General features: G+C 42.5%; 3 protein-coding genes across 10 annotated transcripts; 2 read left to right on the forward strand and 1 right to left on the reverse strand.

Annotated features, from left to right (window-relative positions):
* Window positions 1–408: 408 nt before the first annotated feature.
* LOC115366343 (uncharacterized) lies at window positions 409–11,218 on the reverse strand. 3 transcript variants are annotated; one of them, XM_030061728.1, is made up of 10 exons: window positions 10,497–11,218; window positions 10,318–10,372; window positions 9,923–10,080; window positions 8,687–8,822; window positions 8,289–8,561; window positions 7,877–8,194; window positions 7,624–7,787; window positions 6,635–6,751; window positions 2,016–2,123; window positions 409–1,878 (listed from the first exon to the last, which is right to left on the reverse strand). In XM_030061728.1, exons 2-10 carry the CDS (start codon window positions 10,364–10,366, stop codon window positions 1,699–1,701), a joined length of 1,503 nt encoding a protein of 500 aa, XP_029917588.1. In that variant the 5' UTR covers window positions 10,367–10,372; window positions 10,497–11,218; the 3' UTR covers window positions 409–1,698. The 3 variants fall into 3 exon arrangements, with proteins under 3 accessions (XP_029917588.1, XP_029917586.1, XP_029917589.1); XM_030061726.1 differs by having other exon boundaries at window positions 10,318–10,375; XM_030061729.1 differs by lacking the exon at window positions 6,635–6,751 and having other exon boundaries at window positions 10,318–10,375.
* On the forward strand, window positions 10,235–18,423 carry LOC115366340 (uncharacterized). 5 transcript variants are annotated; one of them, XM_030061721.1, is made up of 11 exons: window positions 10,235–10,413; window positions 13,858–13,949; window positions 14,104–14,118; window positions 14,241–14,374; window positions 14,668–14,803; window positions 14,948–15,232; window positions 15,469–15,807; window positions 15,918–16,099; window positions 16,808–16,909; window positions 17,011–17,133; window positions 17,219–18,423. In XM_030061721.1, the coding sequence occupies exons 2-11, from the start codon at window positions 13,898–13,900 to the stop codon at window positions 17,438–17,440; spliced, it is 1,590 nt and encodes a 529-aa protein (XP_029917581.1). In that variant the 5' UTR covers window positions 10,235–10,413; window positions 13,858–13,897; the 3' UTR covers window positions 17,441–18,423. The 5 variants fall into 5 exon arrangements, with proteins under 5 accessions (XP_029917581.1, XP_029917583.1, XP_029917580.1 ...); XM_030061723.1 differs by having other exon boundaries at window positions 14,107–14,118; XM_030061719.1 differs by lacking the exon at window positions 10,235–10,413 and adding an exon at window positions 12,817–13,494.
* prpf19 (pre-mRNA processing factor 19) lies at window positions 18,353–24,764 on the forward strand. Of its 2 annotated transcripts, XM_030061724.1 has the most exons (16): window positions 18,353–18,521; window positions 18,674–18,823; window positions 19,629–19,705; window positions 20,451–20,592; window positions 20,768–20,841; window positions 20,949–21,014; window positions 21,131–21,172; window positions 21,337–21,411; window positions 21,545–21,620; window positions 21,735–21,844; window positions 22,032–22,187; window positions 22,326–22,395; window positions 22,491–22,664; window positions 23,283–23,365; window positions 23,694–23,799; window positions 23,912–24,764. In XM_030061724.1, exons 1-16 carry the CDS (start codon window positions 18,503–18,505, stop codon window positions 24,007–24,009), a joined length of 1,518 nt encoding a protein of 505 aa, XP_029917584.1. In that variant the 5' UTR covers window positions 18,353–18,502; the 3' UTR covers window positions 24,010–24,764. The 2 variants fall into 2 exon arrangements, with proteins under 2 accessions (XP_029917584.1, XP_029917585.1); XM_030061725.1 differs by lacking the exons at window positions 23,694–23,799; window positions 23,912–24,764 and adding an exon at window positions 23,449–23,505 and having other exon boundaries at window positions 23,283–23,395.
* Window positions 24,765–24,897: the final 133 nt, after the last annotated feature.

A 24,897-nucleotide genomic window follows, 5' to 3' on the forward strand; every position in this document is an offset into this window, starting at 1 on the left:
ACCGTCCAGCCACTCCCAAATGATGGAATCCACCTGGCTGCGAGAAAAGCCGCCCAAATTGGATCAAAATAGGGGCGAAATAGACAGAATACAAAATACTTGCTATGAAGTATTGATTAAATCCACCTACGATGTCAAAATATACCTTGAAAGTCTTGATTTCTCTAGTTGATTGCTCAGATGGACCTATTTAATCGGTGATGTATTTTGCCAGTCAATGTAATGTTTCTACTCTCTTCGCATAGTTTTGTTGTGGTCATGTACTTCGGTAAATATGCTTTAATAGTTAACGCAACGCTCGAGTTGTACCGTCGATGTCGACCTTATAAATTATCATGGAGACCTGAAGGCAGCATCAACATCACACTTGGCAGACATAAACACGCTTCCCTTTTGTAACGTATATATTTTATTGATTTATCTTACAGGGGAGCTACTATCAACAAGAAAGCCACTACATGCCTGAATAAACACATTTACGATACAGACATTTGGCTGTGTCGCTATGACACCTATAAAACATGGAAGTGCTTTGTGAAGAGTCACTTAAGGTCATCAGGGCAGAGCTTCTTCTCTCCAGAGCCCATTAAACATGACATACATTGTTTCTTGTACTTATGAAATGCCAGATAAAAGGGATAAAACAACCCTTTAACATTTAAACATTTAAATAACTTTGTCACCACTGCACTCAAATAATTATGGAATACAACTGATTTACATTAGCATATAAAACATTAAACTTATCTCATGGCCTTCCATTTCTCAGTGTTCAGAGTGCTAATAATGAGACAAAGGCCAAAACAAAAAAACAAACAAACAAACAAAAAAAACTACAAATATTCACTTTCTCTGAGTTTAACATGTTGAAACATACACAGTGTAACAGGTTCCAGCATCTTATTTCTTATAAATAATAATAAGAATAAATTGAATAAATTGCATTTTCAAAATACAAACTATAGACAGGCTTATAGGTTGAAGGCATGTTAGTGTAAAAAAGAAAAAAAAAAAAAAAAGTAAAAATACTGTTCACATCAATTGTGGTCAACCTGAAATAGTGGTTATAAATAGCTGAGTGCACTTTCCTGTTCCCTGGGACTGTAGAAGGCAGTTTGGTGGGTTTAAAAACAAATTCAAGCAATAAAAAGCAGTTCTGCATTTCTCGAGACCAATCCTGTTTTGCTCTCTTAATTTGCACGTTAAATTTCCTGTGCCACCTCCTTTCGGTTATTATTTGGCCTTGATCTCCTTGGCAGCAGGAACAAGGCCACTTTGTGTATACATTAAACATTAAACATGTTGACTGTAGGATATGCTAATGGAATATGTCGAGCGTGAGGAAAAGAGAGAGAGAGAGACGTTAAAAACTTTCTGCACAGTAACCTGAGAATGTACGGGTAATGGCTCTGGTCTTGGTGTTAGTTGTAATGCATTGGCTTAGTCTCAACCACAGCTGTTCCACCGACAGATGGCCCTGAGCATTGCACTGTGTGTGAAACTGAACAGAATAAACACATAAAAGAAAAACTCTATAATGAGAAATACTAACATTGGTGTTGTCTGTGTGTGTGTGTGTGTGTGTGTGTGTGTGTGTATTAATCAAATCAATGGTCAAGTTGGCTCTGCGCCATGTCACAATGTCACAAGGCAACTACTGAATTCAATTTTGTGGTGTGTGAATTTTCAGTGCACTCCCTAGAGGAAGTTGAGTTTGTCAGAGGTATAAACATCACAAAAATTGGAGTCTGAGCTGAGAGGCGGAGCAGAGGGAACGGTCAGTTCCTTCAGCTCAAAGCGCAGATCAGTGTCTGACGAGAGACAGTCAAAGTCAAGAGACATAGCTGGAGCTGATGTCTTCCATCCGGTAGGTGGAACCTGGAGAAAGCAGAGAACAATGACTCCACCTGAGAAGTTGTCTGACTGAGAGGCAACCCTACGGAAGAGGAATAAACGCCTGAGGGAAGTTTGTGCATATGACACATTGAGGTGAGAGATAAAAATCTTACACCTACCGGTGGCTCCACAAAGCTGAAGTTGGTTTCAGGAGGGCTGAGGGGATCAGTGGGCCGGTTTGCGTGGGTTGATACATTTGGTGAAGTGTAACTTGGTGGACTAGGGTCCTGCAATTTGACATAGGAATAAGAAAAACAGCACAGTATAAAAACAAACTTTACAGGTCGGTATCGGTCCTGTTTGTCATGATCTCATCTGTCTGTTACAAATATCTGCTGTTTTAGTGTGTACAGAACATACGTTGGTAGATTAAAATCAAGGCTGGGAAGAACTGCTCCATGAAACTGGAAAGCTAATTCTATCTTGTAAATACGTGGCCAGCTTATACATTTGCTACAGTTACTATTCTACCCTACTATAATCACTTAAAAGTCATGTATTAATATTCTGTACAGTCTGTTGTGTAATGTGTTACGCACTGAAAGCTTGAAGACATTTTTGGTTTCAGTGGTCTAACTGGAGCTAGCTGCTTAGCATATGTGTTTGCTGGACTGAATATTAAGGGATCTCCTGATTTTACTCTTTTTTTTTTCATAAAAAGGGTACATCTTTCTTTGTTCCATGGCTCAGCTGTCATACAATTGCTGACCTTTACACAGCACCAAGAACCCAATACCTGGGTTCTGGCATTAAGATCTTGAGTAACCACTTGCATTTGGATTGTGTGTCCCTGCTCTATATACACATACTTGATACATCACTTCTGATGCTACACCACCTCTGTTAGAAGAAAAAAACAAAAAAAAAAAACGGACAGCTTCCAGCACAGGCCACGTTTAACCTTAGTTTTACAAACTTTTTGAATTTTTGAGCTATCACAGAAATGATTACTTTTATCCACTTCCAGAGATGATGGAGTTGACGGGGTGATCATTAATTGAGGTTGGGGACACATAAGTTCACACTACAAAACATACATGGACAAATTCATCCCAGACCACCTCAGTGATCAGATCTCAATGCGTCTGCAAAGTGTTTCGTGTGTGTTCAGACCTGTGTTTAGCACTGCCCAAGAGACAACCCCTCTCAACAAAACAAAACTTAATCAGTTCTGCTCAGTGGCTTGACCACAATGTGAATGCTCCTGGAAAAAAACAGCCCCTTTCAAGAGCGCAAATTTGAATGGAGAGAACACTGTATAGAACGCATGCCACTTACTGCTGAGACTCGTTTAACCATAGCAGCTTTTGGGGCAGAAATACCCCCAAAAACTTATATAATAAATATATAATAAATAAATAAATAAAAAGAGAAAAGGTTTATGTCGGCCAAGTATTAACAAGCTGGAGTTATCTATGTTTATAAACTTTCAAACTGTATCTACTTGAAAGCTTCATAGGGCTGTTTTACAATTTTTTCAACATGACTGGAAGTGAACGGGGCGAAGTTAGTCTGGAGCTCTGTGCCCCTGAACAGGGCTGGGCGATATGGCATTTTATTAATATCTCGATATTTTTAGGTCATATCACGATACACGATATATATCTCGATATTTTGCCTTAGCCTTAAGATGACACTTTAATGCATACAATCGAACCAGAATGGCAATACTCGATATACAGTACAGGCCAAAAGTTTGGACACACCTTCTCATTCAATGCGTTTTCTTTATTTTCATGACTATTTACATTGTAGATTCTAACTGAAGGAATCAAAACTATGAATGAACACATGTGGAGTTATGACTTCATATCATGCTCTGAGCACTTTCCTCTCTTCTAATCTTCCTCTCCCCTCTTCCTTTCTTCTTCTTCCTGTCCCCCCCATACCCCTTTTTTGTGCATGCTTGTTCCAGAGTCCACTGCCCCTTTGCTTTCGTTGTGCTTTTTGTGTCTTGTCTAGGTCAAACTGTCCTGCTCATCCTGGAAGGTCATCCAGCTGCAGATGAGATGGCTAGATGCTGCGTGTCACTTCCATCTAGATTACCTGTTCAGGATACCCTGCTGTTTCTGCTGTTGTCTGCTGTCCCAGTTTGTCCCTATCTCCCTGTCTCTGTCTCCTTGTCTCTCTCTCTCCCCTCCCACCCAACCGGTAGAGGTAGATGACTGTCCACCCTGAGTCTGGTTCTACCTGAGGGTTCTTCCCGTTAAAGGGGAGTTTTACCTTGCCACTGTCGCCAAGAGCATGCTCAGGAGGGAATCTGTTGGGTTTCTTGTTTCTCTACTATAATTTGCAGAGCGTGGTCCTTACCTGCTCTACCTGTAAAGCGTCATGAGATAACTTCTGTTGTGATTTGACGCTATATAAATAAAGTTTGATTGATTGATTGATTAACAAAAAAAGGTGAAATAACTGAAAACATGTTTTATATTCTAGTTTCTTCACAATAGCCACCCTTTGCTCTGATTACTGCTTTGCACACTCTTGGCATTCTCTCGATGAGCTTCAAGAGGTAGTCACCTGAAATGATTTTCCAACAGTCTTGAAGGAGTTCCCAGAGGTGTTTAGCACTTGTTGGCCCCTTTGCCTTCACTCTGCGGTCCAGCTCACCCCAAACCATCTCGATTGGGTTCAGGTCCGGTGACTGTGGAGGCCAGGTCATCTGCCGCAGCACTCCATCACTCTCCTTCTTGGTCAAATAGCCCTTACACAGCCTGGAGGTGTGTTTGGGGTCATTGTCCTGTTGAAAAATAAATGATGGTCCAACTAAACCCAAACCGGATGGGATGGCATGTCGCTGCAGGATGCTGTGGTAGCCATGCTGGTTCAGTGTGCCTTCAATTTTGAATAAATCCCCAACAGTGTCACCAGCAAAACACCCCCACACCATCACACCTCCTCCTCCATGCTTCACAGTGGGAACCAGGCATGTGGAATCCATCCGTTCACCTTTTCTGCGTCTCACAAAGACACGGCAGTTGGAACCAAAGATCTCAAATTTGGACAAGGCACAGGTTTCCACTGGTCTAATGTCCATTCCTTGTGTTTCTTGGCCCAAACAAATCTCTTCTGCTTGTTGCCTCTCCTTAGCAGTGGTTTCCTAGCAGCTATTTGACCATGAAGGCCTGATTGGCGCAGTCTCCTCTTAACAGTTGTTCTAGAGATGGGTCTGCTGCTAGAACTCTGTGTGGCATTTATCTAGTCTCTGATCTGAGCTGCTGTTAACTTGCGATTTCTGAGGCTGGTGACTCGGATGAACTTGGCCTCAGAAGCAGAGGTGACTCTTGGTCTTCCTTTCCTGGGTCGGTCCTCGTGTGCCAGTTTCGTTGTAGCGTTTGATGGTTTTTGCGACTCCACTTGGGGACACATTTAAAGTTTTTGCAATTTTCCGGACTGACTGACCTTCATTTCTTAAAGTAATGATAGCCACTCGTTTTTCTTTAGTTAGCTGATTGGTTCTTGCCATAATATGAATTTTAACACTTGTCCAATAGGGCTGTCGGCTGTGTAGTAACCTGACTTCTGCACAACACAACTGATGGTCCCAACCCCATTGATAAAGCAAGAAATTCCACTAATTAACCCTGATAAGGCACACCTGTGAAGTGAAAACCATTTCAGGTGACTACCTCTTGAAGCTCATGGAGAGAATGCCAAGAGTGTGCAAAGCAGTAATCAGAGCAAAGGGTGGCTATTTTGAAGAAACTAGAATATAAAAACATGTTTTCAGTTATTTCACCTTTTTTTGTTAAGTACATAACTCCACATGTGTTCATTCATAGTTTTGATGCCTTCAGTTAGAATCTACAATGTAAATAGTCATGAAAATAAAGAAAACGCATTGAATGAGAAGGTGTGTCCAAACTTTTGGCCTGTACTGTATATATTGATATTTTTTCTGTGACGTAGTTGGGGTTTCCCCCAAAGCATTATAGCATAGCAGACCTGATCAGGTGGCTGCACACACTGTGCGGTGCTGCAGCCGGCCCCCCTGATCTAGCAGACCTGGCTCCTGCTGGATGGCAGGAGGCGAGGTGTCGGCCGCGGCACCACAAGGTGTGCGCAGCCACCCGGTCAGGTCTGCTGGATCTGACAGGTCTGCATGATTTACGTCGTATCCATGTTTGTGCACGTGCGTGACCGTGCATGTGCTCGTGCATGAACGCCTGTAGCGTACTGGAGCACACCCCCTCCAACCGCGCCAGAGCAAGGGAAGTGTACTGTATTCAAGCACGGAACGGAGCGATCATGCTAGTCAAAAAATCCGGATTTTGCGGTCAAACGTGCTTGGGCACGGTACAGAAGACATTTTGCTGCTGGTCATCTGACACTTTGAATCCAAACCATCTCCAAATTATTGAGCCATTATTTTCTATTTTACTGACCAACTCTTCTTAGGTGGCAGACTCCGTCTCCATGTTGTTGCTGCAGTGATGTGTAGGGGGGGGGGGGCGAGGGAGGCAGAGCACAGAGGCTGTGTGTGTGAGACATGGACATAGGGAGAGGAGAAATAGGTGCGAACTTGTGGCCCATGGGAAGAAATGTACTACTATTACTATTACTATTTTAACGCAAAATGAATTATATCTATAGAAACGATACTGTCCCGTGTTATATCATGTTTAGAAATATATCAATATAAATTAAAATCTCGAGATATCGCCCAGCCCTAACCCTGAAGCATATTCTGATCACCACAGCTTGAAGAGAGTTCACAAGATAAAAATATTATACCTACCGGTGGCTCCACAGAGCAGAGGTTGGTTTGAGGAGGGCAGAGGGGATTAGTGGGCTGACATGTGTTAGTTGATACGTATGGTGAAGTGTAACTTGGAAGTAGAGGTGGAATGAGATCCTGCAATTTGACCAAAGATATTGAAATAAGAAACAGCATGGTATAAACACATACTTTAAAAGGACTTGTGTTGGTCTTGTGTTGACCTCCTGTCAGCAGTTGTGATCACATTAATCAAAAAATATCAGCAGAAATCAAGGCTGACCTACCCCATTTCACTCCCATTCATGCTGAGAAAATGTAGGAAAAATGCAGTGCAACACATTTTTCACATTTTTTGAACCTGAATGAGCATAAAATGGGGTAAGTTGGTCTTGACATCTAAGCTACCAAAGCATATTCTGTTCACAACCGATATTTGTGACAGACAGATACAAGCAAGTTGACAAGTCAAAACAGGTTGGATATGGCCCTTTAACCTCACAATATTACAGACGACAGACGTGACCTGATGAGCCTCAAGCAGTCTTTACACTGATAATGCCAGTAAAATTCTGCATCTGAGCTGGATTTCAACATTGCTACAAGTTGCATGTTCTTTTATCAGTTTTTTCTCTGTATTTCGTCCTTATACGACTTAGTAGGTCTACTTAATAAAGAGGTCACCTGGTGTTTTGCACATTTTATTGCCAGCTTTACTAGATCCCTGGACATTCAGCACTGTCTATCTACTGAATTATTTCCCTCAGTACATTGTGAATATTTCTTGCAAACAAGTACTGGAATGTTTTCATTCCTGCTTCTGATCTGGCTTTTTTTTTTACTAGATGAGCTGAGTCCATGGCGGGTTTAACTTTTTTTTTTTTTTTTTTTTTTTTTACTGGTATCCCATTTTTACACAGATTTTCAAGCCAGTCCAAACCCAGCTGTATGGTGGTATAACATTACTGTTCAAACAGAGCTGCAGAAAGCCCTCTGGAGGTGGTACGTACGTCATGGTGATGCACAGGAAGCTCTGCTGGAGTCTCAGGATCGGGCCCGTCGCTTTTTGAAGAGCTATCGCCACAACAGCACTTGCTCACACAGCAGCAGCAAAGAATCACTGCCATGATAACGCCAAAACCGATACCGACGTTGACTGATATGGGAACAGGTGCTGTGACACAGACATATGTGGTTTAAGTCAACTTAAAAAATGAGTGATGTGGAGGTTGTTTTTTTTTTTCACCTCAAGGGTCAACTCACCTTGCTCCACCTCCAGCTCCACAACAAGGGCCAGATTGCCGTTTTTGTCCTTGACCTCAAAGCGGCCAGTGTCTGTGGTTTTGAGAGGTTTGATTTCAATCCCGAAACCTTCCCCAGTTGAAGACAGTTCCTGAATTCTGTCTGTAAATACGGAATTCCCGACTGTCTCCTTGGAATAATATTTTATCAGTTGGCCTGATTTCATCACCAAGATGCGTTCGCTGCCCCAGTTGGGAAAAAAGGTCACAGTGGCACGGTCCAGGTCAAAAGTGATGATGAAGTCCTCGTTGGTCATTCTTAAATAATGTTCTTTATTCTCTGTAAGATAAAGAATAAACTGCATAAGAATAAGACTAAAAACTGAATGTACCCTGGGCTGGAGATACAACTATAAGTTGGTGTGTTTCCTCACCTGTTACTGTTATCTTCTTCCTAGATATCAAATCGTTGTATTTATTCCTGAGGTTATAGTGGCCATTGTCGTCCTGGGTGAGGTGGGTCACCTTAAAGACATTACCCTCAACATACCCCCTTTTTCCAAAGTTGGTTTGAGAGCTGCTTCGATTCCAAAGGACCCTCGTTTCATTAAACCTGTCAGAGGGAGTGAACTCCAGGAAGTCTGTCGCTCTGGACAAACGAAAAGAGTAGCTGCTCCCATAGTTCTTATCCACCTGCTGGGAACAATCTAAGAAAACATGCATAAAACAAAAAAAATGTTGGATTCTAATGAAGAGCACACATTGCATGAAGGCTCTGAGAGGGAATTACACACACACACACACACACACACACAGTCATATAGTGTCTCACCTAAAACTTTAATTCTGAGGATAGTGGGGTATGCAAATCTCTCAGCGGTTGACAGTGAAAACACTCCCTCGTCTCTCTCAGTCACATGTGGTATAGAAAGGACATTGCCTTTCAGCACATAGCGAGGATCCTTCACCTGAATATGGAGAAAACACAAAAACAGAGATGAGTAGATTGCAATACTGATCAATATTGGGTAACCAGCATTATCTGGAGATACTGGCTCATCACAAATACATCAATACTGTTGAATATGTGTTAAGAGGAAAAGAGGTTTATTATTCAGCTGTATCAAGCCTCCTGTTTCTATCTTCATCACAAACATTTGATGGCCAAATTCAAGTATTTCTTGCCACAGATATGCACTAAAGATGTGTAAAGAATAAAGTGACTGGTAGGCCTAAATTTAGGGCTGCAAGTAACAAGCATTTTTATTGTGTATTAAAGAGTTGATTTTTTTTTCCATTAACTGATTAATCATTTTAACATTCATGAAATGTTAAAAATCATTACAAATTACTATCTCAAGTTAAAAGACCCAAGCCAAAGGTTCAAAGATAAAAGGTCATATTCTATACATATATTTTAGTATATTTTACTTTTTTTTTTTATAACTCTTGTGTGGTATACAAAGATTTTTATTTCTTTTCTTTTTTTTTTTCTAATATTCTTTGCACTTATTTTTTTTGTTACTTGTGTTTAATTTTTCTTAAGATATATATTTCTCCTACTGCTGAGAGGTATATTTTGTGTAGTCTATTGCCCCTGTACAACTGCCATTTTGGGATCAATAAAGTGCGATGTCTGTCTGTCTATCGATCGATCACCGTTGTTTAGTCACTTTGTTTTGAGTGGTTACTTTGATCTCGCGACACTAGCTGGCTGTGCGAGAGTACGGAAAACAGTCTGATGTTTTCATATCGCTCACCTGTATTTTTAGATACAAAATGGAAAAAAAACAAACAAACAAAAAAAAAACGGGCGTTTGTGGAGCTGTAACCAACAGAAGTTTGGAATTTCTACTTGAAATTTAATGAATAAATAAAAAATAGGCTACATCGTCGACTATTTTGGTGAGACAGTTGTTTCGGCACAGTGAAGGCTATAGCTCACACCTTTACCTCGGGCGGGTGTCGCACTCAGAAATGCAGGATTTGTCGGACTACATTGCTGATGTGGAGATACCTGGCCTGTAGCTAAACTTTCCTTCTCCCTCCCAGCAGCACAAAGTCTCACCTCATTCTTGTCCATCACCAGCTTGATGGGGCCGCTGGGTCTGGACGGAGTGAAGAGCAGCTGCAACTTGTTGGGAAACGGTATGGACAGTTTCTCAGACGTCATTTTATAAGTGTCGCCATAGCACACCTTGTCTTCCCTCCACGCACTTGTTGCACCTTTCAAAAGACAGAAAATGACATGTATCCGAGCGTGGAGCCGACACAGCGGGTGAATTTGAACTTAAACCCGACCCGTGAAGACTTTGAAATGTCTCAAACTAAGTCACTAAGTCAACATGATGCAAAAAAGATAAAATGGAAAATAGGCTATTGTTGAACCAAAAAAAAAAAAAAAAAAAGTCTCGCAATTCTCCTGACAGTCCGAGTAATGTTAGTTCCGGTGGAGAAACTCACCAGAGAGGAGGCAAGAAACAGCCAGGAGCGGTGGGAGTATACGTAACATCGTCCTCTACTGCGGAAAAACAACAACACGGCAACAAGCGAGTTAGTGTGAGTACTGCGCAGCGCACACAGCGGACATGTCGACAAGCGAGCACAAGACAAAACTCCTCGAGTCATATGTAGGTACTCACTGTTTTCAAAAACAGAAAAATTCCCCTTGCATTCCAGTCCCAGGATAGGTCCTCGCATCGTTTTCCTGGCGCCTGAGCCAAATGTGCGCATGTCCCAGTGGTCCTCACGAGGGGGCACGCGTACCCCAAGGGGTCATGTTGGAGTACTGCAGGGGTACAAGATTTCCTTTAATGTTAATTAAAAATATCAGCCATGCATAACTCCAAAAAATGGAGAAGCAAAAACAGAGACAAAAAATATCGTCAGCATCACGTTGTGGTTGCAGAAACTGAGCTGTGTCGGACGTCTTCATAAAGGCGTTTTTCCTGCAGTGACCAGGGGGTATTTGTCTGGAAAAAAAACACTTCAGAGGGGCTACATTACTGAGAAAAGGTTTGAGAGCCACTGCTCCAACAAACTGAGTTAACCTACTCTCTATAAAGAATAAAACGTTTCCTCGCAAAAAGCCCATCTACAATTTGTAATGTGACGGTGATAGTGAGATCGTGAGCTGAACAGTTTTCTGTGTTAAGTGAGTTGTGAGCGAGGCTCTTGGCTGATTGAGATGGCAGTTTTGGCGGAGCCGTTCAAAAGAGTCAGATCGTTCACGAACGGATCATCACTGGTTTGGATGTTTGACAGATTTACAAGCAAGTAGGTCCAGTTATTACCGTGGCGTGGAGATCATCTGTTGTGATTGACTGATAAAGGGACCAGCCAGCTCACTGTTGTATTTGTATGTAGGCTAATGTCCTTTTCCTTTTCCTTGATGAGACCGACTTCCCGTGCTTGGTGCAGGACGATGCATTTGGCACGGAGCTCCGTTCCCATGGAGAGCGACGCCCAATAAATTATGGGATAATTATGTTGTCCTTATAGAAAAATTTAATTATTCGCTTATGGGGAGCATTTTAGTTGGTGGGAGTAGAGCACCTGTAAATGTCCATTTTGTAAATTTCCAACAAACAAACAAACATACATACATACATACATACAAAAGGTACCATTTGTAAGAGTTTTCAGGATTAAAAAAAAAAAAAAAAAAATGGTGAAATCTGCCTGACGAACACAGGTTATCATGCACCCTGAGGTAGTAGAACACATGGGGGATGAAGAAGAATGATTCTAAGAATAATAAACATGCACTGTATGCTTTTCAATCACACATTTAGTGTGTACACCTATTTTAATAATAAAATTGTATCACGAGTTCCATACACTCGATTTATCCACAATTTCCCTGTGGGAACCTGCCCAAAGGGATCAATAATAAAGTTTTATCCAATCTAATCTTATCTTATCCTCAACCACGACACTTGGGGGGCGCCCACAGTAACATAACACCACTAAAAACTATTTCACAGACACCTAAAAAAAAAAAAAAAGATATATATGTGTGTGTATGTATATATATATATATATATATATATATATATATATATATATATATATATATATATATATATATGTGTGTGTGTGTGTGTGTGTGTGTGTATATATATAGCCTAATGAATTTCAAGATCAATGCACGTTTACTTTTAAAACAACGTATGAAACGGCGGTTAAAACGGGCGCACCAATTCAAATCACCATGGCAACGCGGCTGAATTTCAATGTCAAAAATATGCATTACTAACCATCAGAATGACAAAATATTGTGCAGCCACGTAGTAAAGTTATTAAGCATTTTCACCATTTTGTGCCTATTACATTACCTATTTATGGGTAAATAACTATGAAATACTGAGAGCACCTCGGAAAACTAACTAAGATAAGGACGTCTGCTGAAGGGCTACGGTAACACAACTAGGACATACAGCTTGCAGTGAGCCAAACTCCTACAGGGTCACCAAGGTGACAAACTTAGTAAACGGACTCTTTTCGCATTAAACAGTGTGTGTTAAGAGACCTGTACTCAGTGCCTTTTTTGCTTCTGTTGGTCTGAAACTTGCAATCCACATAACAACTAAATAATGGGAATTTCAGTGACCTTATCCATCTTTAAACTCTGTCTGATTGCAGTTGACAAAATAGAAGTTGCATCCAGCAAAAAGTGGGCAGGTTGAAGGAAACTCACCTGTCATTTGTCCAGCACAAATGCCACAAGTAAAATTATAAAGTGGGTCAATACAAACAATATAAGAAAAAAAAAAAAAAAAAACTATGCACACCCCATAAGAGAAACAAAAATAAAATATACAGGCACATGCAGGCACAGTAGTTGAGGTATTCAAGCTTGAGTAAAGAGGACGCACAGAGTGTGTCTACATCAGAAAAATGACTTAACATTTTTTATGTAGTCTCAACTGATACTGTGACAGTAAGATGAAGGTAAAATCTCAGAAGCTTAGCATGACTTGGGTTTGATAAAGCCTTTTATGGCACTAAAAATAAAGGCTTTGAGAATGAGGGCTGGCCTCACAGAGCTTATATTTCCATCAGCTTCTTGTTCAGGATCCTCATGCTGTAGCAGCCCTCATCATCCACTAGGTGGCCTCCATGCGCCTTGTTCGTTTGGGTTTGTGTTATCCCAAGGGACCAGGGACACTTTAAGGTCACCCGCTGGAGAAGAGAGCAGGGAAACTGCAAGACACTGGTATTTTGAAGAACATCAGACAGCGGAAACATTGATATTCACCAGCAAAACCTGATGCAGCCTAGCCAAGATACACCAAAAGCACGCTCTTGAGTAAAACGTCACCATCGGTCCATGCTTTTTTTTTTTTTTTTTTTTTTTTTAAATTCCACAATACATCTTAAGTTTAACATCGATGCACTCTCTTAAACGCTGGTGCGCTTGTGTGCGCCAATGGCGTGCGTGACAATACAAACAAAAGCAAAGCACGGCGTAACTTGCGCAGAAGCCGCCTGAGAATTCTGCGTAACCCGTTGCCATAAATAAAAGTGGGGCCAGATGCTCATGCGCACTACGCAAGGGACGTTGTTATTCTCTGATCCTCAGTCAGATAAATAATCGCAAATATCTACCGGTGGGATTATTTTGCACACGTCGCTCAGGTGAGTCCAGTCCAAATGCGTTTTGACCTGCCAGCATGTGAGAAATGACCATCAGCTGATTTTGCGCGGTGTCACAGGCGTGCAGCCCTTCAAATTTCTGCAGCTTAGCTCGCATATTGGGCATCTGGCTGGACATGACTAGACAGGCAACATGCATGCGTTTCTTGGAATAGTGATGCTTGGGGAAAATATGTATGGGCGTTATGTTGCAGAAAACATCGCCGTGGTTGTCTCACAGCACCCTCTTGTGTAGCTTGTTGATTGACGACAGCCTGTCCTTGTTAGCTGGCTTGGTTTCAGCGGAGGATGGGGATGAATGATAATGACGTGCTCGTCCCTGTCCACTGTATGGGCTGTTTATAGGTGAAACAACCCACCAGTGGTAATCTGTCCCATTTGCAAGATGATGTCCTGTGTCCTGCTGAGCGCCCTTTTCACTCTGTCTCCCTCAGTGGGTGAGTGTTTTGCTTAAAAAAAAAAAAAAAAAAAAAGAAAAGATTACATGCACTGTGAAGTTCATTTTAACATGTGTTTTGACCATATTACCTAGGGTAGAGAACTTTGATGATGGTGTACATTCTGTTTTTTTTTTTTTTTTTTTTGTCCCAGCAGGATTCCTACTGGGTGAGTCAACAGCAATATTACATCTTGTCTACAAAACATACTTCAGCCTATTCTCTGTGGAATTTAACCCAGGACATGACAATCTTTGTTGACCCTGCACTGATTCTCTGACGCTCTGACAGGTGAAAATGAAGATTTCCAGATTGTGTGTGCCGGGAAGGAATTTCGTCTGCCTGTGTACTCGGCATCGAGGATTGTTACTTTTACGCCAAACTCCCCTCCTGGGCCACGGCGTGTCCTGCTGGATAAAAACAGTGTGAGTTAAAGTGTGCATCAGTGCATTCCTGTGCCTTTTTTATGTTGTACAGTTCGGACAGGCTAAGTGAAACCTTTATGTTATGTTTAAGTGAAGTTTACACCTTCAAAAGAGAACAACAGGTGGTGATATCACATGGCACCAAAGATTCAATGCCCAACATTTCACCATTTGATGTCAGGCATCACAAAGGTTCAGATTTGGGCTCTCTCTAATCTATCTTGGGGGAAATCGCAGCACATGGAGCAAACCCACAGAAACAAGGAGAGCCACCATGCTGCTTCCTCTTGCAGGTGAAAGACCCGCGGTTTGAATGGACCAGAGACAGAATGCTAGTGCTGAAAGAAGTGACCCACGGTGACCAGGGCCTCTACGCCATCAAGCTGTCCTCTGGATTCACTTACGAGACTGTTCGTTTGACTGTTTCAGGTACAACAGTTTCCGTCGTGCTTTTTGCGTCCCTAGTTTTTCACTGTGCACAGAGACCCATGTATTCTCTCTGACACCTCTTCTTTGATCAATCGAACATTTTCTATCCATCCTTCCTTTTACCCGTTCATCCCTCTGCTTTAGAATGTATCAAATCCTACCAAAGAAACTACGGGGAGAACTTTCAGCACAACATTCCCCAGGACGGCTCCCTGCTGGAGTTTTCACCCCGAGGGACACCCGCCGAGGCCGAGCCAATTGTGTTGTGGAACCGGACCGACCCTGACACCAGCGAGGTAGGCCGGGGGAGACTGCAGCGGGACGGGAAGGTCTGGGTGGCCGAGAGAGTGACGCAAGCAGACCAAGGCAACTACACCATCAGGGATGACAGTGGAAAAGTGCTTTCCCGCAGCACGCTTACTGTCCATGGTGAGCAGAGAGCACAGCTCAGTAGAGGAACCAAGTACAAAGCAGAATGTGGTGAATTTTGTTTTGGGTGTCTTACTTGAGCATAAACTTGAGCATCCTATCAAAGGTAATGCTTGTATCTTATCTTTCCCTTTCCACCTGACACCTCCTCACCCACCTCATGCTTCCTTTTTTCCTCTTCACTCTCCTCTCTCCTCCATTCCTCCCTCTGTTCATAATCCTGCGCATTGATGCAGGACACACCTTCAATGTCACCCGCTTCACCAAGGAGTCTCTAAACCTGCCCCTCTTTCTCCCTGTCCCTCATGCCCACCTCATTTTTACCCCCACCCGGTACCCTGATGAATCCTCCCTGGGCCCGTTTGACCCCAGGCCCCCTCGTGGTCCCGTGCAGCTCATCCGGGAGGGCCAGATAATGGACCATGACATGCGCTACCGGGGGCTCATCTCTTTGGGCAGGAACGGTACCATCAATGAGATTGTTATTGCAAGGCTGACCACAAGACATGATGGGATGTACGACATCAGAGACCGGGATGGCAACCTGGTGTCCTCCACCTCCTTGCAGGTGATTGGTAAGTGGCAGAATGTGTTCAAGTGTCGCTTGTATCTGGATGCTGTTTTATTTTCACAACCTCCATTCCTTCTGCGTCCGTCCCTTCCCCTCTGTCTCCAAACTCTTCAGATAAGGTGGGTAAATGGCGAGCAGTGCTGAAGTCCATCAGTGTCCCCTCTGGTATGTTTGTGTCGCTGGCTGGTTTCATCCTGTTCATGAAGCGCTACCCTAACTGTAGCGTCTCACAAATCATCAGCGGCCTCAGAGCAAACCACCCAGCTCCAGCCAACCCTCCAAGGATTAACATCCAGGTGAAGCACTATGGCAAATGAGATTAGTTGTCCTATTAACAGAGATGGTCATGCTTTTTTTTTGAAAACTAATGTGCTAGAATATAAAATGCTTGAATCAAAGAAGAAACTAACCATGTTCTGTAGAAGAACAGATGGGCCTCATACACAGAACCTTTCCTAAATGATTCTGTCTGTATTCTTGAGAAAACGGTTAACACCAAAACAACTTAAGATCCATGAATCATGAACAAGGACCGGATGTCATTAAAACTCTAATGTGTGCTTTATAATGACTGCCAGTTTTAAAGTGGACACATGTGACCAGACACCTGGAAACTCCATAGAAGCCATGTTGGTTTCCGTTGCAGATCCAGAACATTGCTGATCCTAAAATTGTAGGGATTTAGAAAAACTTTTTTTTTTTTTTTTTCAAATTCAGAAAAATAAATTTGCATGATTTAGATGTAAATGTACAACTGCTTCATTATATGTATAAATATCAACCAAATTTTCTGCTACATGTATCATAAAGACTGCAATGTTTCTTGATGCGTGATTGAATTTCACCATAAGAATGTTTCAAATGCCTTTTGTTCATGCAAAACAAGGAGGTGAAATGTGGGGGAACATACTGAATGCTTTGTTTTTCCTTCTTCTTTCTCTTATCCTCTTCCCTTGCCAGACAAAGTGCTCTGTGATAATGTCTTTTACTTGTGCTGCATGCAGGACTACAGCCAGCCCAGCGCTCAGCCCTCTGGCTTCTATGGTCACTCCCAGCTGCCTGGATCACCGAGGAAATGGAGCCCAAGAGCGAGTCCATCTCATACGGTACTCCTAATCAATTTTGCAAGGGGCTTGTTGGTTTTATCTTCCGTCTTTCTGTGCTACAGAGAGTTAAGTGAGCGTGTGCTGGCTTTTTGTATTTGCAGGGTTACACTCCTGTGATGGTAGAAACTGTCTCTCAGCTGTCCCCGGTTCACGTGAGCACTGACAACTGGCAAGCAGACAGAGTGGAAGCTGGGAGCTCGGCTAATCACGACTCCAATATTGAGGTAATACTTCACTCCAGCAGTGAGTAAACGTGCGAGAGCAAGTGGCATCTTATTTATATTGTTGTATGTCTTTCTCCCTCTCTAGCGGGATACATGTAGTGACACAGCGAGGAAGATTTCCTTTTCGTTGGCTGGGGCATCAGACTGCCTCCACTCGTCCGAAGACTGCGTTCAGTTCCAGATCAAGAAAGAGGGAGACAAGGAGAGATGGAGCAAAGCACAGGACTACTTTTCCATCCTTCCACTGGACATGGATACCTCTGAATCCTGCAGTGTTTACACGTCAGACAAACTTAATTTCTTATAGGACATAGAATTCTCTGACGCGGTAAAGTGCTATGGAAAATTGAAACCGAAATCTCACCTGTGCCTTTGACGTCTGAACCTAGCTTCAAACTGTTTGATGTCAGTATTGCATGGTATTTTGTAATGTAATGACGATCACTCTTCAGCATGAGTTGAGCAATAGCCTTCCTGTTCCATATTACCCATTCTACTGACAGTGGCTGATGGTGTTCCCTAAAATCCTCTTTTGGCAAGCCTCTGCTGTGACCTACCTCCAGACCCTCAGGACCAACTTGATCTGCACTGTATATTTGTTGCGTGTGCATGTGTGTAATGAAATTGTTATTCAAGTGTTATGTGAGGATGAAGGCATATAGAAAGGTATATTAGAAGCTGAAGTCTGAATGGATAAAGTTGTGAAAGAGAATTCTTAAGTAAAACTAGGTTAATGGATAGTTATTTGAAGTGTTTTTCCTCGATAGGCAATATACATGTTCACTACTGATAGCTAAATCATTTACCACAAAATCTTTTCTAATGTCTTCTCTATCTCTAAATATTTTTTTTAGTGATAGTTCATAGTGTTAATAAACTATTTACCCCTTGCAGTCATTGTAGTGATTGCAATAAGCTGTCCATCTGTAGTTATGACCATTGTGAATAGGATAATATTTTATCTCTGAATCTTACCAGTGGCTCACGAGGTTTTCCCTCCATATTCTTTGAAACAGCAAATATTCAAGCACTTCTCACCTTTGAGCAAATAAAACAATTAACGAGCAAACAAAAACAAAAAGTATGTAATTGTCTCTAGTGTTTGTTGGGTGGGTGCACTTAATGTAATACTGACCTCAGGCACTAGAGGGCAGCCGAGAGTCTGTGAACGCCAAACACGAAGCGTAGAAGAAGAAGAAGCGGCTCGTTGTCCCAGCATGCAGTAGGGAGTTGTAGCGGCAATGAAAGGACAGCGTGCCACTTCCAACTTCACCAAAACATAAATAAAGTCCACCTCAGCTATTATCTCCACTTGAAAAGGCTCGCGTAATTTGGTTTCCAGAAGAGGCGTGCAGAAGGACGTTTGGAAATGTCGCTGGTTTGTGCGAGTGAGTAGAAAGCATCGATAGGACGAGTTGGCGGCGGAAGCTAACGCTGCTAACGTTAGCGGCCACGCTGTTATCACTGGCTTATCGGTTTATTTGACGGTCGTTTGGCCGTCGGTATCATGTGATTGTTCAATGCAATGTCTATTCCCCAGTTTCCAACGAGGTCCCGGAGCACCCGTGCGTGTCCCCGGTGTCCAACCAGGTGTTTGAGCGCCGGCTGATAGAGAAGTACATCGCCGAGAATGGGACGGACCCGATGAACGGCCAGCCGCTCTCCGAGGAGCAGCTCATAGATATCAAAGGTACGTGGACGGTGGTGCAGCGTTGTAGTGCCTTGACATGATGTTCCGCCACAAGCTGGACCTCCTGTGTATGTGATCTCTCTAACAAAGTCTTCATTTTCACCTTGCGATGATAGTTTTTTTGCACCGCATGGTCATTAGTGGAATAATACATAAGATTATTATTACCATTCGTCAATTATGCACCGTCCATCCATTTATAAAACACTGTAAGAGTGTTTACCAGTAGATTTCCCTGTGTTCCTATTTTTTGTAATGCCTAGTCAGTGATGAACGCCTCTAAATACATGATTAACATCATTTTTTTTGCTTCATATTTCATTGGGGTCAAGTGGGCCAACACAAAATTAATGTTTTTAATGTCTTGTACAAATTCCGTCTGCATCTGTGTTTCTTTCCAGTTGAGCAGTCAGTTTAACCCCAGACTTGGTCTGTTTAAGTGGCTGTTTAGGGAGTCAACAAGACACATAAAGTACCTGAAATAAACGTGGGTAGCAGTTTTTATTAAAACATGGGGGTTTAAGCTGCTGGGGTTAAACTGACTCCAGCAATGTTTTTTTTTTTTTTTTTTTTTTTTAATAAATTTGACGGTAAGGTAAAGGAGAGTTAAGTGTTGACAGAGGGCTTAAATTCTGTGCAAAGTAGCATCAATAAGGTCCAAACATAACTATTTGGCTTGCTGAAATTTACACGCATCCTAATCATAACATAATCATAACAAAAGGTAACTAGTAGTTTACTGAAACTTAAGAAGACACCTTGTTTCACTGTATTGCCTATTATGGTACTTTCTCCCTTTCTACAGTGTCCCATCCTATTCGGCCAAAGGCGCCCTCGGCAACAAGCATCCCTGCCATCCTCAAGTCCCTTCAAGATGAGTGGGTGAGTAACTTGGGAGTAAATCCACTGGAGTACTGTTAATTTTAACCTACAGCCGTGGATCGCTGGCCAGTGAAGTTGTTTCAGTGCAGCTGCAGTGGAGGTGGATAGAACATGCTTCAGCTCTCTAAATCATTTAAGTTTGCATTGATGTTCAACAGCCATACAGGGAAGGATACATTACAGAGCCACCAGATGATACTTCAGAGTGGACCATAATATGTTAAAACCTCAAAGCATGTTGCATGTTGAGTAAGGAGCATGTCTCCTGCTTTTTCTCAACTGGAAAAACTCTTCCTGTCTTGCTTTTAACATGCGGCAGTTGCTCTTGCTTTCCTCACATACACATCCTCCCTGTTGCTGCTGGACGTATAACTCACACCTGAATGCACTGAGTTTGTGTCACTCCTCCAAGGGCTGTTGAAAGACACTCTGGGAAATGTAGGACATCACCAACTGAAGTAGAAATACCTCAGGAGGCAGATTGAGAACCAAAAAAATAGACATACCACTTTGACAGAATAACTGCAAGCATTAAAAGTCCCCATGAAATGACCTCACATGACTTCTGCTTCCTGTAAAACAGAGAATCTTAAATAGTAACATCATCCTGCAGTAGTTCTGTGTAAATTAAACTTTTAGCTAATAAAACCTTCGCAAATCTTGAAACATCCTCTCTTATCGATGCAGCCCTTCAAATAAAATTGATCTTCTTCTGTATCCCATTGCCTCCTTTTTTTTCTCTTAGGATGCAGTCATGCTTCACAGTTTCACTCTGAGGCAACAACTGCAGACCACCCGCCAGGAGCTCTCTCACGCTCTCTACCAACATGATGCCGCCTGCAGAGTCATCGCTCGACTCACCAAAGAGGTCACCGCTGCCAGAGAGGGTAGGTTCTTGCCATCCTGTCACGGTGCAGAATTCCAGTTCTCACATTTGTCAAGGCGTGGCTCGGATTTGTTTGATTTGTTCTCTCCAAGAATGTGTTAATTTGTAGGTAATGACTGGTCATTTGTGATGGCTCAGAGTGTTTTTCCTCATGGCGTCTGTTTCCCTTTCGATAGCTCTTGCCACACTCAAGCCCCAAGCTGGATTGGTTGCACCACAGGCAGTGCCCGCCTCTCAGCCAGCTGCAGTGGTGAGTGACAGACAGACACTCGTATTGACAAAATACTGATCAGTAATCTTGCATCATCTTTGCCATTATTCCTGCTCACAACCTCTTCCTTCCTCCCTCTGTCTCAGGGTGCTGGTGGAGAGCCGATGGAGATCAGTGAACAGGTGGGAATGACCCCTGAGATCATCCAGAAGGTAAGACTGATTCCTAGCTATATATTTCAGTATTTAAGATCAACTGTTTTCTCTAACAGGTCTAATCTTTTGTACCTCTTACATGAACTTCATGTTTTAATCTATCCCCTCTGCAGCTCCAAGACAAAGCCACTGTCCTCACCACAGAGAGAAAGAAGGTAATATTGTTTAGCTCTCAAGTGTAGCTCTGTTATCCACACTGCTGCACTAACAGTTATTTTGGTTATGCAATGATTCACTCTCCTGCAAATGTGCATTTATGGCAGTGCAGTGTAATATAATATCATGGACCTATTAAACCCTTTCCTCTTTATTTCCCCAGAGAGGAAAGACTGTTCCAGAAGAGCTGGTTAGGGCTGAGGATCTGAGCAAGTATCGCCAAGTGGCCTCCCATGCTGTAAGTTATTGCTTTTTATCGCATTGTAAGTCAATTAACTTTCTTCTATTCAGCAAGAAAGGGTTAGATTGCAGCTGCTGTTTCATTTGCTTGTGTGCGGTGATTCACTGTATTTTCTCTTTGTTGTCACCAGGGCCTCCACAGTGCCAGCGTGCCTGGAATCCTGTCTCTGGATTTGTGTCCCTCAGACACCAACAAAGTGCTCACCGGTACAGCCGTCCATCTGATGCTCGGTTCACATTTTCAAAAGACATTTCAGATTTAATCGGGTACATTAATTCAGGTATCTGCTCTCTCACGTTGACCGTTCTGTGATTTTCCAGGTGGTGCGGATAAGAATGTGGTGGTGTTTGACAAGAATGAGGAGCAGATTGTGGCCACACTCAAGGGTCACACCAAGAAGGTCACCTCTGTCATCTACCATCCATCCCAGGTAATTTCTCTTGCCCCGGCTTCAAACATCAGCATGTCAGAGTCGCTTTAGACAGTCTAATCATGTGATGATACTTTTCAGAGAGATATCAGAAAATTGTCTGATCCAGAGCTAGATGTGTTTAGTGATGATCTGTTTGTTTGTTTTCTTATCATCCCTCACTCTCCTGCTCTCTTTCCGCCTGCAGTCTGTGGTTTTCTCTGCATCTCCAGACAGCACCATCCGTGTGTGGTCTGTCTCTGGAGGAAACTGTGTCCAGGTGATTCGTGCTCACGAGGCGGGCGTCACCGGGCTCTCCCTTCATGCCACTGGGGACTACCTGCTCAGCTCCTCCGAGGACCAGGTACATTAAGTGTGCAGCTGCAGAGAAACACACTTGGAGCTGTTTCCCTAATTAAGATCATGACTGTGACCTGTAATTATCCTGGAGGCAGATCATGAACAGTCTTACAACACGCATCCTTTTTCTTTCCTTGTGCAGTATTGGGCATTTTCTGATATCCAGACTGGTAGAGTCCTCACCAAAGTCACTGATGAGAGTGCTGGCTGTGGTATGTGCATGATCTCTATAATGATTTGTGTGTGCATTGCAAACTTGGTAAGAGTCCTGTTCTAGGTTGTTAACATTTGTATCTGCCCCCCACAGCTCTCACCTGTGCTCAGTTCCATCCTGATGGTCTCATTTTTGGCACTGGGACAGCAGACTCCCAAATTAAGATTTGGGATCTGAAGGAGCGCACCAATGTGGCCAACTTCCCCGGCCACTCTGGCCCTGTCACTTCCATTGCTTTCTCTGAGAACGGATACTACCTGGCCACAGGTGGGAAAAGTATTTTTAAAGTTTATAGTTTTGTTGCTGGTGTTTGATTGGCAGGTTTGAAAATGTACAAGAAATTAATATGATGGTTTCCTGGTGTTGAATATTCAGAAACTGCACATAATTAAGAGAGAGATTAAAGTTTGGGCCTGGAGATATGAACAAATCAAACATCACAATGTCTTTACCAAATAGTACCTCTGTTGATATTGTGATGATATTGAAGGAACGGCAGGTAGTGCTTTCATGCAATGTTTACACACATAATCTTTAATAAACATTCATTTGTATTGTGGATATGATAATGGAACAGCTACAACAGTCAAATAAGTTCAGGAAATTGCATCCCTTTACTGTAATGCAGCCTTTGAAACTAGGAGAAGACAACACATATGCCATGTAATGATATATGATATCCAAAATCCAAGAAGACATGTAGCCTCATATCATGGTGTGGATGTATTGCCCAGCCCTCATTAAAGTCAAGAAAAAGTGTGCAGTTTTGACATATGATGTGCAGGAGTTTTAGATGTTCAGATTCACTAACCTGCAGCGTTCCTGCTCACTGTGTTTTGAATGAAATTGAAACGGAACTGTGTGCATTGATTTTTGACTATCCAGGTGCTCAGGATAGCTCTCTGAAGCTGTGGGATCTGAGGAAACTAAAGAACTTCAAGACCATCGCTCTGGACAACAACTATGAGGTCAGGAACAGCACTTATGTTTCCTGTTGTAGCCTAACATGATCTCTTCATTGCTGAGGTGTTAAGCTGAGAGTCTTGAAAGCAGAGTTTGTGGTTACAACCTCAGTAGTGAAGGCACTCAGTAGGTGGTTGCTTGACACTGCATTTGAGTCATCAGTCTACTGTCATTACATGGAAAATGTGGTTGACACAAGTTTGATTTATCCTGTCCTTGTATTAAAATGCAAAACTGGATTGGTAAACAAGTACTGTTTTGTGTCTACTTGGTGCTATTTGATAATTTTTCTTTGTCTTAATCTGTGGCGTTGCTCTGTGCTCTGTGTTTCAGGTCAAGTCCCTCGTGTTTGACCAGAGCGGTACTTACCTGGCTGTGGGAGGATCAGACATCCGGGTCTACATCTGCAAGCAGTGGTCTGAGGTCCTCAACTTCTCTGGTGAGGGAAAATACCAAACTCTTGCAGCTCCTTATTCAGTATGCATGCCGCATAGCTTTGCTGTGAAGTGGCAGCTGGTTTTGACCCCGCTCTTCCTTTTTTCTGTTTGCAGAGCACTCAGGTCTGGTGACTGGCGTGGCCTTCGGAGAGAACGCTCAGTTCCTGACCTCCACAGGAATGGACAGGAGCCTCAAATTCTACAGCTTGTAGACTGTAGAGGAGGATTAGACGAGGACAGAGCTGACAGAGAGAGTTGGGTGGGATTGGGAGAGACGGCGTTAACATGCTTTTGAGCAGTCATGAGCCTGGACTCAGATTTAGCATAGTGCTGTAATTTAAAAAAACACAAAAAAGAAGAAAAAAAAAAACAATCTCTTTTGGATCTGCTTCTTTAGTGTCTTAGTCTTGATGTCCAGGAAAGAGATCTTACAAAGTGTCTGACCAAATGGCCTGTGACTGCTGTTGGTTGAGATTTTGGGTTTGAAATCTAAATGATGTTTCTGTGATACTGAAATGACGCACAGAAGCCAGTGTAATGTTCTGTTATTTTTACTGTATGGTTTTTTTTTTTTTTTTTCTTTTGGAGAGGAGGAGGGGAGGTCCAGGATACTTATGATACAGCTCCAAAGTGTTCTATACCGTTAAAAAAAATGGTGTGTAACAACAATCTGCTTTGCTTTTTAATGTAGGCGACCATGAATATGTGTAGGTTATGATGAAAACATGTCTGTAGTGATGTACAGTCAGACGCAGGATGAACAGATGTACGAGATTCCCCACTTTCACTTCATGTAATCAGAAAATAATGCAGGCTTGTTTTACCTCCCCTCAAATTCCCCCCTCATTTCATCTTTTGTGTACCCTATCATTTCCCCCAATTGTATATTTCTTAATGTTTCCTCTTTTACCTGTTGCAGCTCCTCCCTTTTACAACAAAATAAACTATCTTTTGTAATGCCATTAAACCGCTTGTCAGACCAGTGAAATGAAAGTCCTCGTCATGTCCCAGAGCAGAGTCAGGTGTCTGTTCTCAGTTTGAAGACTTTGGTCCCAGTAAACCCTGCTGTGCTGCTGGTTGTGTCAAGTGAAAGTCTTTAC

This window comes from Myripristis murdjan, chromosome 10 (genome assembly GCF_902150065.1).
Source record: "Myripristis murdjan chromosome 10, fMyrMur1.1, whole genome shotgun sequence".
Classification (NCBI taxonomy): Eukaryota; Metazoa; Chordata; class Actinopteri; order Holocentriformes; family Holocentridae; genus Myripristis; species Myripristis murdjan.

Coding starts and splice junctions, on each gene's coding strand:
- prpf19 (XM_030061724.1), top strand. Junction 21,845..22,031: donor TCATCTACCATCCATCCCAG/GTAATTTCTCTT, acceptor TTCCGCCTGCAG/TCTGTGGTTTTCTCTGCATC. Junction 23,800..23,911: donor TGAGGTCCTCAACTTCTCTG/GTGAGGGAAAAT, acceptor TTCTGTTTGCAG/AGCACTCAGGTCTGGTGACT.
- LOC115366343 (XM_030061728.1), bottom strand. CDS start 10,366: ATGTTACGTATACTCCCACCGCTCCTGGCTGTTTCTTGCCTCCTCTCT. Junction 10,081..10,317: donor TGTTTCTTGCCTCCTCTCTG/GTGAGTTTCTCC, acceptor GTCTTTTGAAAG/GTGCAACAAGTGCGTGGAGG. Junction 8,195..8,288: donor GAAGAAGATAACAGTAACAG/GTGAGGAAACAC, acceptor TTTATCTTACAG/AGAATAAAGAACATTATTTA.
- LOC115366340 (XM_030061721.1), top strand. CDS start 13,898: ATGATGTCCTGTGTCCTGCTGAGCGCCCTTTTCACTCTGTCTCCCTCA. Junction 15,808..15,917: donor CACCTCCTTGCAGGTGATTG/GTAAGTGGCAGA, acceptor CAAACTCTTCAG/ATAAGGTGGGTAAATGGCGA. Junction 17,134..17,218: donor ATCACGACTCCAATATTGAG/GTAATACTTCAC, acceptor CTCCCTCTCTAG/CGGGATACATGTAGTGACAC.